The sequence below is a fragment of the Uloborus diversus genome, chromosome 8 (genome assembly GCF_026930045.1).
Source record: "Uloborus diversus isolate 005 chromosome 8, Udiv.v.3.1, whole genome shotgun sequence".
Classification (NCBI taxonomy): Eukaryota; Metazoa; Arthropoda; class Arachnida; order Araneae; family Uloboridae; genus Uloborus; species Uloborus diversus.
This window is the reverse complement of record NC_072738.1, coordinates 13,373,395-13,393,528: the sequence shown is the minus strand read 5'-3', so window position 1 is coordinate 13,393,528 and position 20,134 is coordinate 13,373,395. Positions and strand designations below refer to the sequence as shown.

The window sequence follows — 20,134 nt, the reverse complement described above, 5'->3', positions numbered from 1 at the left end:
TTAATTTTTCCCTTCAAATGCAAGCATTTTTAACGTTGCATGCAGTCAAACTACCAACTTCATGGCCTGACTTAGACCACATTAGGTGGGGAGAAAACTAATCTCTTGGGCCATATACATTAGGGTGGGCCGAAAAAACTTTTTTTAGAAATCTGTTTTTGGATAGTGCGGAAAAGTTGCTATATGGGCCCGTTATTACCCATAAAAAAATTTCGCTAAATTTGTTTAATATTTAGCCGACGCTATTTGACCTCGCAAAACTGAAAAAAAAGGGCAAAAATGCACTTTTTTCAAAAAAAAGGGGGGGGGGGTCAAAAATAAAAGTTTGACGCTATTTTCAGCAAACATTAGAAGTATCGTTGAAATCCTCAAAGACTTTTATACATTTCGTAGAATATTTAGCTATGCTCCTTTAAGACTGAAACATTGGAAAAATGAAAAAAAAAAATTAAAAGTAGTTTTGAAATAAGTAAGTACTGAAATGTTATGCAATACGTTACTTAGAGAAAAACAGTGAAAATTCAATCAATTTTATGCGACATTTGTACGCCAATTTTAAAAAATGCGTAATTTTAAAAAAACTCAAATAAAAAATAGTTACATAAGATGCTAATTTTTTAATCTTCGGTTCCAATTGTTTCTCCTGGATTATAAACGGCGCTCAACTACTTTTATTATTCCTAAGATTATTTTATAACTATTTTATATATATTTGACAAATAGAGCCCTTGAGTATTAAAAAAATGTGAATCCTCTGAAGTTCTTTAAACTGATTAATGAATTGAACGCAAGTATTCTTTTTCTCAAGCCATTTCTTCCTCTTGACTTAATGACCCACTTAAGAGACAAAACCCCCCGACAAGAAATGCTGTATATCTACACCTCCACAGCTGGGAATTAAGCAATTAAAGGGGTCCTCTCTATTGTCCAATGTCCACAATGAGTTGTCACTGAGGCATCTTATACTGGAATTGGACGGTTGCACTAAGTGGCCACATTCATATTCTGGAGCTATCGAACAACTTCTTAGAGATTGTGAAAAAAATCCGGTGGTCAAATTTGATAAAATTGACTGCAATCTTCTGGTTTTGGATATGGAAGATATAAAAAAATTTAAGTACTGAACAACAATATTTGTATAGAATCTGTCTTGCCGTAAAAGATGGTAGTTGTCCTTCAAGCGTGGCTGACAGTAGCCCAGGCAAACTCAGTCAGTCATGCGCGATGGCTGACAACTACAAACCGTTTGTTACGCTTCTATATAGGCACTCCAATTCCATCAGAAAACCTTACAATGCTTGTAAAGTATGTAATTTTAGTTTATGCTCCAATGTAGTTTGAAATGAAAATGAGACCGAACTGCCAGTACCCCGCGCCCAACATTTTTGGAAAATGATTTCTCTTGCAAGGCAGTTTCCAGACAACGTTAAGGAGATAATTTTCAAAGTTCTCGGTCAAGTAATGCATATTTCACTCATTCTGAACAGCTACTGTTGACAATGTTGTTTGACTCAAGAAAATACATTCGGGAATTAGCTGTTAGGCGCATTCTGAACTCTAGAAATAAGAAGACGAAGAGCTCGGATGGTATACGATTCTTGAGCGTCCTAAACTCAATTTTGAAGTCGTTCATTATGTTGATTTAGTTGATTGGGCAAACTGTGTTGTAACAGGGCCACCTCTTACAATGCATCTAAAAGACCAACAATGGAAAGAAATGTGCAAAGAACATTCTACAGAGTTTACTTTCGAGAAATTTCCCTGTCACACGCAAGCTGTGAAACGTTGTGTGAAACTAATACCCGAAGCTGCAATAAAAGTTTGTGGTGAAACTGCACGAGATGGATTCATTCGTGCTAAACTTCAAGCTAGGAAAGAACTTCCATCTTTGATAACAAGGGACAATATTATTCCAAAAAATAATATTCATTATGCATGAGGTATTATAAATCAAATTTGAAGATTTCTTTTTTAAAATTTTATTATCTACATATGTAGTTCTCGAAAATGTATGATACTATTGCGTGATAATAATTACTATGATTAATGGCACTATTTAATTAATTAGTCTATGATTTAATTTTGAAAAATAATTTTCACATTGTTTTTTTTAAAGAAATTCAATATTTTTTCATTTTTCTCCAATTTTTGATATCGGAAAGGAGCGGTTAAATGCTCATTAAAATCAATGAAACATTTTATGGGCTCGAACTGCCTCATTATATAACATTTTCGGTGCATTCCAGCAAAATATTTGGAATTTAGTTTTTTTAAAAAAATTTCGACAAAAAATTCATTTTTCTCTTTTTTTTCGGTTTTTCAGTGTCAAATAGCGCCGGCTAGATATTTTTTAATATCCAAGAAATTTTTTGTGAGAGCTAACTAGCTCACTACGCAACTTTTGCGCGCTATCCAAAAATTGATTTCGAAAAAAAAAAATTTTTCGGCTTATTTCGGCCCACCCTAATATACATCCACAAACATGGATTCGAAGTTTTTGAGTAACATACCTAGAGATGTAAAATTTCCGGTTGAAGTGGTGGAAAAAAAAAACTTTTTTTTTGGGAAAAAATGGAAAAATTGATTTTTTTATGAATAAAAATAGGGTTTCTTCATAGCTGTGTGTTTCTTGAAACATATAAAGAGTTAAGCATTAAAAAATATATGGAATCCACACATCTTTTTCTGCTTGACAGAAATACACATAAAGTAAGTTTAATTAGTTATTTTATAATAACTGAGAGCTTTCTTGGTCAAACACCAGAAATAAGTCAAGTCGTCGTTCAACCAATAATATTGGGTATGGCATGTCTAATCATAACAGTGACATTTTTAGATTGTCTTGAAACTTGAAATAATAATTGTAATTTTTGACTTTCAAGAATGAATAATATTGTTTGAACGAAAAATAAGTATGATTTCCCTTCCTTACAATGTAACTACACTGTCTGAAAATGAAAACTATTGAGTTTTGATTTTTTCCAATCCAGTCTTAAGTCCAAAGCAAAACTAAATTGGTTTTTCTTTTCTTTCCCACAGAAACTCCAAACCAAAACTGCATAATGGTTTCTAAAGGTGAACCAAAACTTAAACTGGAGTTTCAGTTTTGCTATGCACAGGTCATGCTTGCACTTTTGAAAAAAATGAGTTATTATAACCAAGTTTTCCTGTTTCGTATTTTACTTAATTAACAAAATGTTTTAGGGTCATTTGATCAGGAACTACTTTTTTTTAAAAAAATTCATTAAAAAAAAACATCTGAACCAAATATATGGAAGAGCCGAACTTTAAAACACAATATCTCAGCTTGAGCTCAACTGCAGATTCCATTTTTGTGCTCAGCACGGCAGTATTCAGGGTGCAGCAAAAAAAATGACAAATATTGCATCATCGAATGGAAGTAATTTCAGTTTAATGAGCCTCTTATTTATTTTTGTTTCTCACTTTATTCGAAAATAATTTACAAGATATCTCCTAGTTTATGTATTGTTTTTCAGTTTTTTTACAATTTTTTAAGCAAAAGACCTGCTATTTTAAAACTGTTTAACCAAGTAGAACGACAATTCTTTTGCTTTTTGTGCCTCGGCAAACGGTATTTGATGTGCTATGCCGCTTCAAGTGGTTTGGAAATGATAGTTGATGCCCGGAAAGTGTACAAAAACGAACAGTGAACATTTCAGTTAATCGGCAGGTCATCCAAAAGTGAGTCCAATGAAATCCTTTTGTTTCCATGAGAGAAGTCGTTTGTAAGATGGGAATTTGTGACCGATAAGTGCAAGTAAGGGCAAAAACAGCTCAAGCAGAAGTTTTATGAGTTCCTGAAGTCCAGGTATTTGTATGACTCCAGTTACCAGAAACGTTTGACCGCAAGTCTGTACTGGAAGAGGGATACCTTTCACTGATTTACCGTTCAACCAGCTCATAACCCCCAGAGCAATAGGATTTTGTCTGTAGACACTCCAAGCACCTTAGAAAATGTTAAACATCGCCAAAATCTGAAGTCAGAATTTGTCTGTGATGGAATCAGCTCAAGTGACAAAAATAAATCTCTGTTTTTTGTGTGGATGAGGGCCATAAAATGAATCAAAAAGTGGACCAGAAGGACAGTTTAGAAACTGTTGTACTTCTGTGGACCTAAGAGCACTTCAGCACAGCAGTGTAGACAAGACATTTCAATTTGACTTCACACCAGTTCATACGGCCCAAAAGACGAGTGGTGACAAGAGCAGTGTTTTTGACATATCAACTTTAGACTGGACACTTTACTCGCTAGACCTCAATCCCATTTAATACACTGTATGACCTATTTTAGAGTCAAAGGTCTACCCTAAACTACACATAAGTTTGAACTCTCTAAACCAATTGCTTTTATAGGGAATATGATTGATTAAATGACTTGTGGCCTTTGAATAGATATAATGGAAGTAAGGGTTACGGAAGCGGAAATGTAAGCTTCAAACATTTTTTAACGCAAAAAATAGTATTTAGTACGCTATTCGCTTGGCCGCAGAGTGGGTAGGTATGTCTGCCTAGTCAGAAACTATGGGCCCGGCTCAAATTAAAGTATTGTGCATAGAGTAAAATTATCATAATGGGAGGGAGGACCAGCGACAAAACTAACATGATGCACACTTTGTCTCTCGGCAGCCCTGGTTATACAAAACCACGCTTCATGGTTCATCAGTTTAAAAAAAAATAGTTAAATAAATAGGATAACTTCAATGAGGCGGTTGAAACATTCCCATATGTAATTTTTTCGATGAACATTCTGAAAAACATTGTTAGGTGGAGAAACAGGCTTGGATCGCTGAAATATGTTTCAAATAGGGGGGGGGGGGGAACAGTTAATGCAAAGAGAGATTCAAAGTATTGTAATGAATATTCACACCAGACGTTCTAAATGTTTGAACGTAAAAATCGTAAGTAAATCAAAGCTTGATCAAGAGATGCAGGAGGCATATTTAAAATAAAATGAATTGGAATAAAGGACTAAAGTCCTGCCACAATATTTTTAACAATAATTAAAATTTAAAATGAAGATAGGGATATAGCCAAACTGAGGGAAGAGTGGGGAACTCCAAACCCTTCGTTTTACGTCCCCAGAGTTGGCCTGGAAGCGAGTTTTTAAAACTGAGGTTTTTAAAAAAATCCGGGAAAACGTTCTCGAAAACCACCTTGTGGCCTAACGTCATTAAAGATGGCATACACAATTTCAAAAAATCATGAGAGTGCTCCCAACGTAACTCCCGAAAACGCCCTCTCAATTACTCATTCATCATCATTCAAGATCGAATACATTTCGTCTTTTGGATTTTAAAATAAAAAAACTCCCTGAGGTCTCCTGTACCTGCCCTCCTCCTAATAGTACCGAAGATCCTCAAAAATTTCATTGTTAAGGTTTCAATTCAGAAAATTTTCGGGAAGATCTCCCAAACCCCCTACTTCTCTACAAGGACGGATCCAGAAATTTTTCAAGTAGGGGGCAGTTGATTTTTCAACTTATGTACGTATTTAATTAAAACATGCTTGGAAGGGGCAGCACAACATTTTTATATAATGGGGGAAATATCCATGCTCCTTTTTCCTAACGTCACCAAAAATCGTCTGATGGGCGATTCTCAAAAAATTGTCCCATGTGTAACGCTAAGTTTTTAATTTTTTCCAGCAAACCAAAGCCTTCAAAAATTAATGCTGTTGGGGAATATTACATGCTTTAATATACTATCAAAGCATAACAGTTAATCCCATATTTCATTGATAGTTACTTGAATAAAATTTAAAACTTAGCGTTATGCACAGAAAATTTTTTTGACAACCGCCCTGATACTGTATCTTTCAAACTTCAACTCTGAAAAGTTTCCAAAAAGAAAATTCAAATTCAAACCCAATTCTTTCCTTAACGTCGTCTAATATGACCTACACTTGCATTTTAAGGCTTCAATTCAGAAATTTTTCCGGAACGGGGTCCCTTGTATCAGTCCTTGCTTCTTTAACAGTATTCAAAATCACCTGCAATTGCGTTAATTGAATTTCAATTTTCAAAATTTGCCAGGGGAGGACTCTGAATCTCTCCACCCATTAACATTGATTAAGGTGAAAAAACAACGTAAATAAAGCACAAATATTGGTGGAAAATACAGCATATAGCTATTTCAAGGCTACAATGGAGCCTCTTCATCAGTGCAAAAAGCTCACCAACAAAACCAGAAGTTGCGAAAGAACTGACAAAACCAAGTGGACGCCGGTATTTATACCAAAGAGGGCCAACCAATAAGAATACAGGAACAAGACATCAAACAACCAATCAGCGAACAGCATGTACACTCCGGGCTCAAAGCAGGGGGAGAGACAACCAATCAGAAGCCAGGAGACAAAAGGAGCGCGAGACACCGAAAAGACAGGAAAGACAATTATAGAAATTGCTTCCAAATATCATGGAAAAATGGAGTGCTGGAAAAATCATTGACCAGAGAATGAGAATTTTTCCAAATATAGTAAGCTTCCCAGAAATCGAGGTCATAAACCGAAGAACATTTACAAATAATCTTTGCATAAGAAAAATCAAAACAGTGACCAGAAGTCCAACAATGCTGAGCGATGGAAGGACGAGCAAGTTCTTTATGTTTAACATAGTTTTCGTACTCTTTCAGATGGTGCTTGAGAGCACGTTTAGTCTGTCCAACGTAACCAAGTCCACACTTGCAAGAGACGCTATAAATACCCCAGTTGCTATGGCAATCAATGGGGTCCTTTAAGTTTGTAAATTTTATCTTATTAACTGGAGAAAAAGCTATATCGAAACCAAATTTCTTCAAAATCTTTGCCACTTGATGACTAACTTTTGGATAAGGCAAAACAATAGTATACGAAGCATTGGAAGCAGAAACCTTTTCAGAATGAGAGTGCTTAATTAACTTATTATAAATTGAATCAGTGATGCTAGGAGAATAACCACGATAAAAAGCCACTGCTTTAAGATTCTATTCGGCATATCATTGTCAATACTATGGATTTTAATTCCAAATTGACTTCAAATACTTTTAGCAAGCATGCTAATTCTTCCATCAAAGGTTTGTGTTCTGATCCTGATCTAGTTGTTACTAAGGCTGACAAAGGTGGCCAAATTGTTATTCTTGATAAAAGTTCATATTTAGATAAATGTAATGAGCTAATTGAAGTTGGTCCTTATGTGACACTTCACAAAGACCCTAGTATTAGAGAGGTTAACCTTATTAAAAATGTTGTGAAATCTTCTCCTATGATCAGTGAGTCTTCAAAAAGGTCTTTAACTCCTTCTGTTGCACACTGTGCCAGGTTTTATGCTCTACCAAAGGTCCATAAACCTGACATTCCTCTTAGGCCTATTGTTTCAAACATTGGTACTGCTTCATATAAACTTGCTAAGTATTTAGTTTCTATCTTCTCTTCTCTTTTGGTTAGCAACTCTTTTACTGTCAGAAATTCAGTTCATTTTGTTCAGAAGTTACGTTATTTTAAGCCTCATGGTTTAACGATGACTTCTTTTGATGTGAAATCTCTTTTCACTAATGTACCGGTTATTGGGGCTTTGGATTGTTTTAAATTGAGACTCCAAGAGCATCATTTTTCTAGTTTTGAGGTTGATGAACTTGTTTCACTTACTCGTGTTTGTCTTGAGTAGAATACTTTTGTTTGCAATGGTACTTACTTTCGCATGTCTGAAGGTTTAGCAATGGGTAATCCTTTGAGTCCTATTTTAAGTGACATTTATATGCACTATTTTGAGACTAAACTTTTTGAAACCATAACGTTTCCGTTCTATGTTCATTACGTTGACGATTGCTTTGTTTTGCTTGGCCAAAACCATGTTGATAATGAACTTTTACTTTCTACTCTAAATTCTATTGATCCTTGCATCCAATTCACTATTGAAATGGAAACTGATAGTTCTCTTTCATTTTTGGATGTCTTTATTACTAAAAGTAATGATGAATTTATGACTTCGGTGTTTCGTAAGCCTTTTGCTGTTACACTACCTCCTCACAAATGTTCTTCTCATCCTCCAAACCAAAAGTTGGCCTCATTCAAGGCTTTTGTGTTTCGTGCTTTGAACATCTGTTCTTCCTCCAATTCTTTAAATGCTGAGCTTTCTTATCTTAAAGCAGTGGCTTTTGATCGTGGTTATTCTCCTAGCATCATTGATTAAATTTATAACAAGTTAATTAAGCCCTCTTATTCTGAAAAGGTTTCTGCTTCCAATGCTTCGTATACTATTGTTTTGCCTTATTAACCAAAAGTAAGTCATCAAGTGGCAAAGATTTTGAAGAAATTTGGTTTCGATATAGCTTTTTCTCCAGTTAATAAGATAAAATTTACAAACTTAAAGGACCCCATTGATTGCTATAGCAACTGGGGTATTTATAGCATCTCTTGCAAGTGTGGACTTGGTTACGTTGGACTGACTAAACGTGCTCTCAAGCACCGTCTGAAAGAGCACGAAAACTATGTTAAACATAAAGAACTTGCTCGTCTTTCCATCGCTCAGCATTGTTGGACTTCTGGTCACTGTTTTGATTTTTCATCTGCAAAGATTATTTGTAAATGTTCTTCGATTTATGACCTTGATTTCTGGGAAGCTTACTATATTTGGAAAAATTCTCATTCTCTGGTCAATGATTTTTCCAGCACTCAATGCAAGGATCAATAGAATTTAGAGTAGAAAGTAAAAGTTCATTATCAACATGGTTTTGGCAGGGCAAAACAAAGCAATCGTCAACGTAATGAACATAGAACGGAAACGTTATGGTTTCAAAAAGTTTAGTCTCAAAATAGTGCATATAAATGTCACTTAAAATAGGACTCAAAGGATTACCCATTGCTAAACCTTCAGACATGCGAAAGTAAGTACCATTGCAAACAAAAGTATTCTACTCAAGACAAACACGAGTAAGTGAAACAAGTTCATCAACCTCAAAACTAGAAAAATGATGCTCTTGGAGTCTCAATTTAACACAATCCGAAGTCCCAATAACCGGTACATTAGTGAAAAATGATTTCACGTCAAAAGAAGTCATCGTTAAACCATGAGGCTTAAAATAACGTAACGTCTGAACAAGATGAACTGAATTTCTGACAGTAAAAGAGTTGCTAACCAAAAGAGAAGAGAAGATAGAAACTAAATACTTAGCAAGTTTATATGAAGCACTACCAATGTTTGAAACAATAGGCCTAAGAGGAATGTCGGGTTTATGGACCTTTGGTAGAGCATAAAACATGGCACAGTGTGCAACAGAAGGAGTTAAAGACCTTTTTGAAGACTCACTGATCATAGGAGAAGATTTTCACAACATTTTTAATAAGGTTAACCTCTCTAATACTAGGTTCTTTGTGAAGTGTCTCATAAGGACCAACTTCAATTAGCTCATTACATTATCTAAATATGAACTTTTATCAAGAATAACAATTTGGCCACCTTTGTCAGCCTTAGTAACAACTAGATCAGGATCAGAACACAAACCTTTGATGGAAGAATTAGCATGCTTGCTAAAAGTATTTGAAGTCAATTTGGAATTAAAATCCATAGTATTGACAATGATATGCCGAATAGAATCTTAAAGCAGTGGCTTTTTATCATGGTTATTCTCCTAGCATCACTGATTCAATTTATAATAAGTTAATTAAGCACTCTCATTCTGAAAAGGTTTCTGCTTCCAATGCTTCGTATACTATTGTTTTGCCTTATCCAAAAGTTAGTCATCAAGTGGCAAAGATTTTGAAGAAATTTGGTTTCGATATAGCTTTTTCTCCAGTTAATAAGATAAAATTTACAAACTTAAAGGACCCCATTGATTGCCATAGCAACTGGGGTATTTATAGCGTCTCTTGCAAGTGTGGACTTGGTTACGTTGGACAGACTAAACGTGCTCTCAAGCACCGTCTGAAAGAGTACGAAAACTATGTTAAACATAAAGAACTTGCTCGTCCTTCCATCGCTCAGCATTGTTGGACTTCTGGTCACTGTTTTGATTTTTCTTCTGCAAAGATTATTTGTAAATGTTCTTCGGTTTATGACCTCGATTTCTGGGAAGCTTACTATATTTGGAAAAATTCTCATTCTCTGGTCAATGATTTTTCCAGCACTCCATTTTTCCATGATATTTGGAAGCAATTTCTATAATTGTCTTTCCTGTTTCTTCGGTGTCTCGCGCTCCTTTTGTCTCCTGGCTTCTGATTGGTTGTCTCTCCCCCTGCTTTGAGCCCGGAGTGTACATGCTGTTCGCTGATTGGTTGTTTGATGTCTTGTTCCTGTATTCTTATTGGTTGGCCCTCTTTGGTATAAATACCGGTGTCCACTTGGTTGTTGTCAGTTATCTTGCAACTTCTGGTTGTGTTGGTGAGCTTTTTGCACTGATGAAGAGGCTCCATTGTAACCTTGAAATAGCTATATGCTGTATTTTCCACCAATATTTCTGCTTTATTTACGGAACTGATGTGATATACCCCACCCTTGGCGACTTTTTCCTGTTGGCGCCAAGAAAGCGTCGCCAAGAAAACGATGTATGACGACATATGTCATACATCGTTCTTAGCGATGCTTTTTTAGCGCCAACAGGAAAAAATCAGATAAAAAAAACATGATCAAAGCACTTCAGAACACAATATATATAAAAACAACATAAAAGCACAACAAAAAACATCACGCATATATGGGGGGGGCTCAAGCCCTCCCCCTTTGAAATTAGAACATCCTTGCTTTTAGTACTTTTTTCTTTGCAAAAATGTAAAAACATTTCTTCTCCAGCAATTAATGAATAAGTTATTAAAACTGTAAAATTTTAATAACTCTAATCAGTACTGTAATCGGTTTCTATGGGGAAAATATCTGAGTACCCCCTTAAAATTTTGCCTTTGGCGATCTTCAAAAATATTATAGAAAGAGGGGGGCACTGGCTCTCCCTGAAATTGAAGCTTTGAAGATTTTGAAATTGAAGCTTTAAAAACGAAATTGTACTCCATCTTTCACAACATTTATATGCTTTTCGAATGCATTATCGAAGGGATGGAGTTCAAGAACTCTCCTTCGGCAATATTTCGAAATTGAAGCTCCAAAAACGCAATTTTAACGATGTTGGATGATGTTCAGGATTCTGTTTTATAGGGGGCTCAGGTTCTTACCCCAAAGAAACTATCACTTTAACTATTTATCATTAAATCTCTTATTAAGTAGATTTCATTATAGGTCATGTTAATTGTTGATAACTGCTAACTAGTGTTTGTTGAAAAACCAATATGTTGGTATTTGCGATTACGGATATTTTTAAAATGCATGAACAGTCTCAGAATGTATACATGAGGCATATGGTCAAAATATTTTTTTTAACAAGAAAAGGAACTTTTGATCTGTTTTACCCAATACAGTGTTAATAATTCACTTAAATTTATGCAGAAAAGGTTTTTGAGCCATAAAAATGAATGTTTCTTATTTTGTAATATGTTTTTTAGTTTTTTTTTAATCAGAGACTTTGATGTCAATGTGTGTTGACATTAGACAGAGATAGACCATTTAGACGCTCTTGACCAGTACTGCTTCTTAAATTGGTCCTCACTCCTTAAATGTTGATGTTGTCCTTACCGCAGCTGCCATAGACAGAGAGTGGCTATTATACAGAGCATAATATTTGAAATTGAGGCCGAAAACATAATTTTAGGCAATATTTGGTAATGTTGTAGGAAAGATGATTTTTAGGTGCTCTCCCGAAATATTTTCAACATTGAAGTCACTTTTGGACTATTTTTAGTGATATTAGGAGATCAATATCTTCTTCCAGAAATTTTTCAAAATATTTATATAAGTTTACATCAGTTTTTTAAAACTCAATTTTAGGCTGTCTTTGGAGAAATTAGGCGAGAAGGAAGTGTTTTGATCTCGGAAAAATGTTAGAGAATGAAATTTTAAAGGCACAATTTCAGGCTCTTTTTGGTAGCTTAAAATGTGCAATATTTTAGGCAAAAAAATAAAATTAATCCTGTAGTGGCTAACCCAGGTGGGGTAGTAATGCTCAGATTGCTGTACGAAAGTAAAAGTAAATTTATTTTTAATTTTGAAAAGGCATCATTTTATCAATATTTTAAGCGACGAATTCGTAGAGGGTGAAAGAAAAACATGCTGGAACCCCTGAGAGAGCTCCGTAGAACCCAAGGGTTCCGCGGAACACAATTTAAGAAAAGCTGGATAGATCGTCAAAAAACTGCATTTTTCAAACTAAAATTTTCAAATTTTTCCCGGACCCCCATTTACCTGTCACAATCAGAAATACAGTGAAGCACCGTTTATACGTTTCTCTTTTATACATTTTTATCAATTATACGCTTTATCAATTATACGTTTTTATAATTGGTCCCTGCAAAGTCTAATACACATTAACCTTTACCTATTATACGTTTTTTTCGTTAGTACGCTTTTTCATACAGTCCCTTCAAAAACGTATAAACGGTGCTTCACTGTAATTCACAATTTCGTGCTTGGAGTTAGTTTGGAAAATTACGGGGGATGCAAGATAACCCCCAAGTCTCTTTCTCCCTTAACATCTGCATAGATCCTCTAAAACTGCCTTTTTCAAATAACAATCTTGAAAAATTCCCTATAGGAGAACCCCCGGAACCCCTCTCTCTCCTGAATGTAATCTAAAGTACAATTCTGTTTTGGGAACTTAAATTTAAAAAAATTATCGGGAGAGCCTATCGTGGACTTCCTCTCCCTTAACTCCCACACTTATAATATAGTACTGTTTTTATATCTTCATTTTCTAAAAAATTCCATTAGGTAGCCCTCCCACATTCCCTATTTCCTGATTGAATATTATCGTTACGATTAAATTTATATTTCTAGTTCTAAAATCTAGTATTATGACTATTCCCTGCTAAACCAGAAGCTAAATCTTCTCTCTCCTCTCTGCATATTTGGAACATGCGTTTGAAACAATTAAATGGCCACCAAATGCTTACCCCCCCCCCCCCCCCCCCAGTTTTTTGACCTAGCGACGGCCCTGAATGGGGGAGGAAATTGCATCAGAATTTGAGTATGAGAAATTTCTAATCACTTTTTGCCGAAAATTTCAATTGAAACTTCCTGAAAAGTTGAAAAAAATTCCATTTTTCTGGAGGAAAAATAAATTTTCTTCGGGGGGGGGGGGGGAAAAAAAAGAAAAAACGATTTTTTTCGGGAAATTTTCGGGTTTTTTTCCGGACTGTTTTCATCTTTAAATATACCTGAAACCAACTCTCAGACTAGCAGTTTCCTCAAATGACATCTTCACGGTTAGAAGGTGATACAAAGAATTTTCCTCAATTATTAATGTTTGTTTTAATGATTTTCAAGTAAATAATGAATATAGAGATACAAATCTGTTACCAGTTTTTCAGGGAGACAGACTTTTTCGGCAGTTTGTTTTTTTTTTTTTTGTCTCTAGATTACAGAGTCCCCGCCCCCAAAAAAAACAAAAAAAATGTTCTTGCTCATTCATATTTAAATTGACCCCCTGAATCCAAATATGACCAGTCCGTGGTTTTTACCCCATCACCTCCCACTTTTGGTAAAGGTGTACACAATTTTTTTCAGTTTTCAACACATTTTCAGTTCAACATAGCCATTATTTTTGTTTAAAAGGAAAAGGTGCATTATATTAACCATCAACATTCTTCTGGTGGGCTAGAGAGGTAAAAAATCAAAAGAAAAAAAAAATGATATCTTTTACATATTTTACTGTAACTGAGAGTCCGAACAAAAGGTTAAACAAGTTATTGTTAACAATGTAAAAAAATTGATACAGTCGAATATGTTTGTATATTTTTAGGAAATGCACATCTGATATCATTCTGACATGGTTTGATACTTTGGTTGCTGCTGTTGCTTTAATGAATAATGTGAAACCTGAGGAAGATCTGAGCCAAGAGACTGTGCTCGAACTTTTTCGAGGAGTGGACGCCCCCGTCTTTAAGAGGACTGATGGAGGGAGAAACATTGTTTCTACTGCTTATGATTTTGTTCAGAAGTTAAAGTTTGTCAATGAGTAAGAAAATATATTAGTTTGTAGTACTAAATTGTGGTATTCTTGCTTTATTTTGTTAAGTAATAATGATCCATGACATGAAGGCAATGCTAGAAATTTTTGACCTTTTATTTTCTTACTGAACCAACGCACACAACCTATTTGTATTTGAAAGGTTTTAATACTTTTTGACGTGTATATTCGTATTTTGAATCTTGTTTTAATTATTTATTTATAGTGCATGGCTAAAATTGAACTGGGATTAATTGTTCTGCCATGAGCATCTTTTATTCTGTATAAACAAAAGTCAAACGTTGGAGTTGGACCCTCTTTTCACGCTTTACTTTCAGCAGTAACTGAATAAGCAAGTTTATAAAATAAAACTAAATTTAATGTATATGAAATCAGCATTATTGTAGTTGATGATTTTAATTGTATTGAGAAAAAATATTTAGAGCATGTGGCCTTTTATGTCCTAATAGTTAACAGGCTGGCACTTGATATATATATATATATATATATATATATATATATATAACAAGGGTGTCCAAGTGGGGGCTCAAGCCTCCCCCCCCCCCCCTTTTAAAATTAGAACTTCCTTGCTTTTAGTACTTTTTTCTTTGCAAAAAGGTAGAAATATTTCTTCTCCCGCAATTAATAAATAAGTTATTAAAAATGCCAAATTTTAATAACTCTAATCTGTACTGAAATCGGTTTCTATGGGGAAAATATCCTGCTAAACCATGGGGAAAATATCTGAGCCCCCCCCTCCCTTAAAATTTTGCATATGGGCACCCTTTGATATATGCAGTAGGCGGTGCTTGTAAGTGATCACAGTTAATATTATCATTTGCTTAATGTTATCATAATCACGAAGTCAGGAAACACTTGTATATTAACATGTGTTAAAAACGTCGGATATTGTAATCAGTGTCTTCATTTATTGTTATCACTTTTTCATAAAGTTCCATTTTTTTTTTCCTATTTTTTGTTCCTCAGTCAAAAAAAATAGAAATCCAAACCCTGACAAGTAACTTCCGAGAGAACAAGTTTCCTTAAGAATTTAAAGCAGAAGAGTTTTTCTCCCTGCTCAGTTACACTAAAACTTCACTCTAAACGGTCCAACATGTTAGCCATGAAGAAAAAAGCGCAGTGATTTCACTGTCCAGGAAAAAAATTGTCATTTTAAAACTTTTTGACAATTTAACCGTCATGAGTGAAGGAAATGTTGCATACCAAATAAATATTTCTTAGCCATTACTTTGTAAGTTATTAAAAAATCCTGACGAGATTGAAAACAAAGTGGAGCTAAATGAATTTTTTTTTAACATCCAGTGAAACAGTGCTTGAAGAGGGTGGTGAAGTTGAACCTGCTTTGAAACTGTGGTTTACGAATGTCAGGGAAAGGATAAGCATAAACGGTCCGTCAATGCAGCAAAAAGCAGAAGATCTTGCCTTTAAAGTGGGCAAGAAAGATTTTGTCAAATCGAACAGATGGTTTAATGTTTAATCAATGGAAAACAGAGCTATTTTATTCTGCTAATTTATAATTTAAAACTGCGTTTAGTTGAAACATTGCTATTTTAATTTTCAGTTGTAATAATAAATGCTTGAAATAGTTAAAAAAATAATCATTTTGTATCTCCTGGATTCTTCTCGGTTATTGTTATCAAACTGCATCTGTCTCAAAGTGATCACATTAAGCGACGCCTACTGTAATGAATACAACATGTGGTTAATAGCTTAACCTCTCATTTAAACTTCCCTGGAGAAACTGAGCAGCATAAAGTCTTCTTGTTTTCACCACTGATACAGAAACTTATGGCTAGTAAATATTATTCGTTTACACGTGTATATTTTTTTTCTGCAAAATATCATTAGCAATACTATTACAAAATTTCTGCATTTCATATTAAAATGCTTGTTTCCTATCCCCTGGTAATGGAATATAGTTTCTGTACATTGTTTTAACTTGTAAAAGGACATCCTGAATTGAGTCATTGCTATACGCTTCGATATTAGCAATGAAATCAAAATACAAAAGCTACGACCAGCAACAGGCTCTGGGCCCAGCTAGGCTGGTCCTAGTCAGTTTACAATCCCCAGTGAAGATCAATGGCCCTCTTAAAGTTATCCACTGCCATACTCATTACCACCTCTTCCGGTTAATTGTTCCAAGGTTCCACTACCGTGCTAAAATAATAATTTTTCCTGATATCTATGTTAGCCTGAGATTTAAATAGCTTAAAACAATGACCCCTTGTCCTGTTTTCAGTGCTAAACTTTAGCCCCGTAACATCTTTCATTTTAATAAATTTGAACAACTGAATCATGTTCCATCGGTCTCTTCTTTGCTCAAGACTGTACATTTTTATCATTCTAAGCCTGGAATTGTAGTCTAAATGAGAAAGTCCATTAATTATCCTTGTTGTCCGCCTTTGAACCCTTTTCCAATACATTAATATCTTTCTTAAGATAAGGAGACCAAAACTGAACAGCATACTCCAAATGAGGTCTTATCAAACTTCTATATAAGAGCAGAAGAACGTCTTTCGATTTGTTTGAAATAGATCTATTGATAAACCCAAGCATCTTATTGGCTTTGTGATTAGCTATGCTGCACTGTTGACTAAACTTTAGGTCCTGACTTATAAAGACGCCCAGATCAGTAACTTTTTCTGCCTGACTAATGACTGAACTTTGCAAATAATAACTTCTATATTTATATATCATAATTTTTTCCCCAACGGTTTGAGTTATTTCTCAACAAATGAGATGTTTCCTTTGCGTTGGAGCCTGAGTTTTCAAATCCTGTAACTTGTTTCGTCATTGCTATATTAATAGAGCAGAAATATTAAGCAATGCGTACGGCAAACTATACGAGTTTGACTTTGGATGTCCTGTACATGATGCATGCAACTAAATTAACTTTCAGGTAACAAAGTTGTTCAATAAAAATAATACTATGTAAGGAGTATCTGTGTATCAAATGTAAAGATTTTAAAAAACGTGCATAGTTCTGTTAATTAAAATTTTAAGATTTCTAACAAAATGTCAGTGAAATTATTGAGTGGGTATGGCCTTATTCAGTAATTTGCTTTCCTTTGTTACAGAAGCGTCAAGTATTGCTACCATTGATGAACCAGCATTGAAACATCAAGATTCTGATTTGCAGTATGAAATTGGCTGTTGCTATGTCTTTGTGGGACTCCTCACCTACCTATTGCTAATGCCTATGGATATCATTGATCCTGCTATGAAGCACACGGTGAAATTAGATTACGTAAGAAATAAGGTAATATGCTCTATATTTCATTGTTTTATTGATAATCCTCCTAACAATTGCTTTGTTTTCACAAAAAACTAACAAAAAAGTGTCTTTTATTTTAAAAAGTTTTAAAAAAGGAAAAAAGTATGTTCATTTTAAGGTAAACCAATTATTTCCAGTCATACAAAAGTTTAGTAAGACTTCATTTGGAGTATGCTATTCAGTTTTTTTTTTTTTTTTTTTTTTTTTTCTCATCTCAACAGAGATATTTCTTTGTTGGAAAGGGTTCAAAGTAGGGCTACTAGGTTAGTGAAGGGACTTTCAGATTTAGATTATGACGCCAAACTTAAAAGTCTTCATATGTATAACCTGGAGGAAAAGAGAGTCAGATGGGACTTGATTCAGTTGTTTAAATTTATCAAAATGAAAGACGTTGATGGGTTCAATTTTTGCGTGGACAGCAGGACGAGGGTCCTTGTTTTAAGATATTCAAGTATCTGGCTAATCTGAAAATTAGGAAAAATTATTACTTTAGTAGGTTGTGGGCACTTGGAACAGCTTACTGAAAAAGGCAGTAATGAGTAAGAGGGTACATAGCTTTAAGATGGCCATTGATCTCAATTGAGGACTAGTAAACTGACTAGAACCAGCCTATTGGGGGCCAAAGCCTGTTGCTGGTTGTGAATTTTGTATTTGTATATCATAAATTCTCTCATGGTGCTATCTAGTAAGAAAAATAAATATGCATCCTGATGTGAAAAATGAAAATGAATCCTGACGTAACACATACTGTTTTGAAACTTTTATGTTTGTTTGAGCATTCTAGTCCCAAAATGTCATAGGTACCGAATTTTCGGGAGTAAGTGCCTCATCGAAATATATTCTCAAGGGAAGAAAAATAGAAATGTATGCGCCGCACCCGCCATAAGCGCTGAACCCAACATTAAACAACTTAAAAGCACGATTAGTAGTAGTAAAGAAAGCTGGAATGAAATAAATATTTTTAATTAACAAAACTATATATACTTTACTGTAAATATAATTTTCTTACCTAGAGGGGAGACATTCGTTGCTTATCCAAAGCGAGGGACGGGGACCCTTCCTCTCAATGCCTCACCAATGTCAAACTCTGTTTCAATTAGCACAAAAACATTGGTTGACGTAGAAACAACATAGGTCGACATTGGAAGATCATCCAATAACAGATAAGGTTCTTAAAACATATAAAACTATGTCAAAATATATTTTTTCGCCGACTTGATTTAAAAAGTCAGTTTTACTGCCTATTTTGATGTATGAAATCAATTAATCATTATTAAAAGCGTTTATGTAGTAACACTATTATTAATATTGAAATTAGAAGCAAAATAGAAAATTGCAAGCATCAAAAATCATTATTTTACTTAGTTTCTATCTTATTTCTTAAACGTTTCTTAGAAAAAAATATTGAAACACTGACGTTTTTTGATGTGACTGACGTACTTTTTCTATGTTAATCATTATGTTGTGCTAACTGCCGGCAGAGCAGGACGGTGTGGTGCCATATATTAGCAGCATTTTCAACATTTTTTAAAAACTTGGATTTTTTTTTTTTTTTGCTTTAAGAAAAAAGAGATTCTATCTGCCACACCCCTTATATGCACCGCACCAGCCTTTTTTTTTCTTGTAAATGCCGCGGCACTTATTCCCGAAAATACGGTAGTATAAATAGTGTGAGAACTCACACCCCCTGATTTGAGATTTTGATTCATTTTTTGGAAGCAATAGATATGCAAAAAAATTAAGTGTAATTAAATAATTTTTTGACGTAACATCCTGAAGCAATTGAGGGGTAGGTTTTTACAAAATCTTATGAGTGCAAAGACTTGTAAAATGGTGGCTTGGATCTTTAAAATTTTGATTGCAAAGCATTCAAAAGCAAATAAATGTTAAATTTAAACTTTGTTCATTATGTATCATCAGCAAATAACTGAAATATGGAATAATTCATAATACAGTTGGACCTCCATAGATCGAAGTAGCAAATTGCCAGAAAAAAATTTGATGTATTGAAATTTTGATACAATGAAACAATCTTAGTTTATCAAAAAAATATCCTAAAACATTAAAATTAAAGCTAATGTCCTCCAACTGTAATGCTGTTTTATGTTTTTGAGTGAGATTTCTGTTAGTTTCAGTACTTATAGTACAGCTTTCCAGTTTCTCATAATCACAATAACTGTACTTGCAGAAATACTAAATTTAACAGAAATGACATTTTTAAGCCTTCATACATCTTCATTCTTTGGCAATTCAACTTGATCCACAACTAGGTGATTTTCGTATTGACAGTGTAATCAAGAAAAAAGTAAAAAATCAATCAACTTAACTTGAATGGTTTTCACTGAAGCTAAAAAGACTAGGAATGATTAAAAACATACAAAAGGGATAACTTGGAACTGGTTTTATTGTATTACTAGGACTAGTTATAACTCAGATTTAAAATAAACTTGAGAGAATTTACGAACTCTTGAGGGGATCAGCAACCTATATCTACACACCCCTCAACCCTAGATTCCTTATGAGTTTTGTATCAACCTTTAGAGAACATGATTTTCTCCCTTAACCTTCATTTTTCATGAGACAAACAGTCTAAAATGGGGAAAAAAAATCTATGAATGTCTTGAATTTTTTTTTCGACATATAGAGATTTTTTCCATTTACAGAAAGAACTTTTCTATGCAATGGACATGGAAATTTGCTGGCACTTTGATCTATAGAAAATTTTGATATGTGGAAGTTCAATATATCATCGCCTCAGAACAACAGTAGAATATCTTAGTGTTGTTTCTGAGATTAG

The 20,134-nt window shown here is 34.3% G+C and overlaps 2 protein-coding genes across 2 annotated transcripts in view; both read left to right on the top strand.

Moving 5' to 3' along the window:
* LOC129227701 (midasin-like) overlaps nt 1–20,134 on the top strand; it is a 285,381-nt gene that overhangs the window by 205,811 nt on the left and 59,436 nt on the right. The window lies entirely within an intron of this gene.
* The window catches only part of LOC129227933 (midasin-like), a 37,416-nt gene continuing 34,479 nt past the window's right edge, over nt 17,198–20,134 (top strand). Inside the window, exon 1 of the mRNA XM_054862553.1 lies at nt 17,198–17,322. Within this exon, the coding sequence (XP_054718528.1) occupies nt 17,257–17,322 (66 nt within the window). The 5' untranslated portion in view covers nt 17,198–17,256. The remainder of the gene's footprint in view (nt 17,323–20,134) is intronic.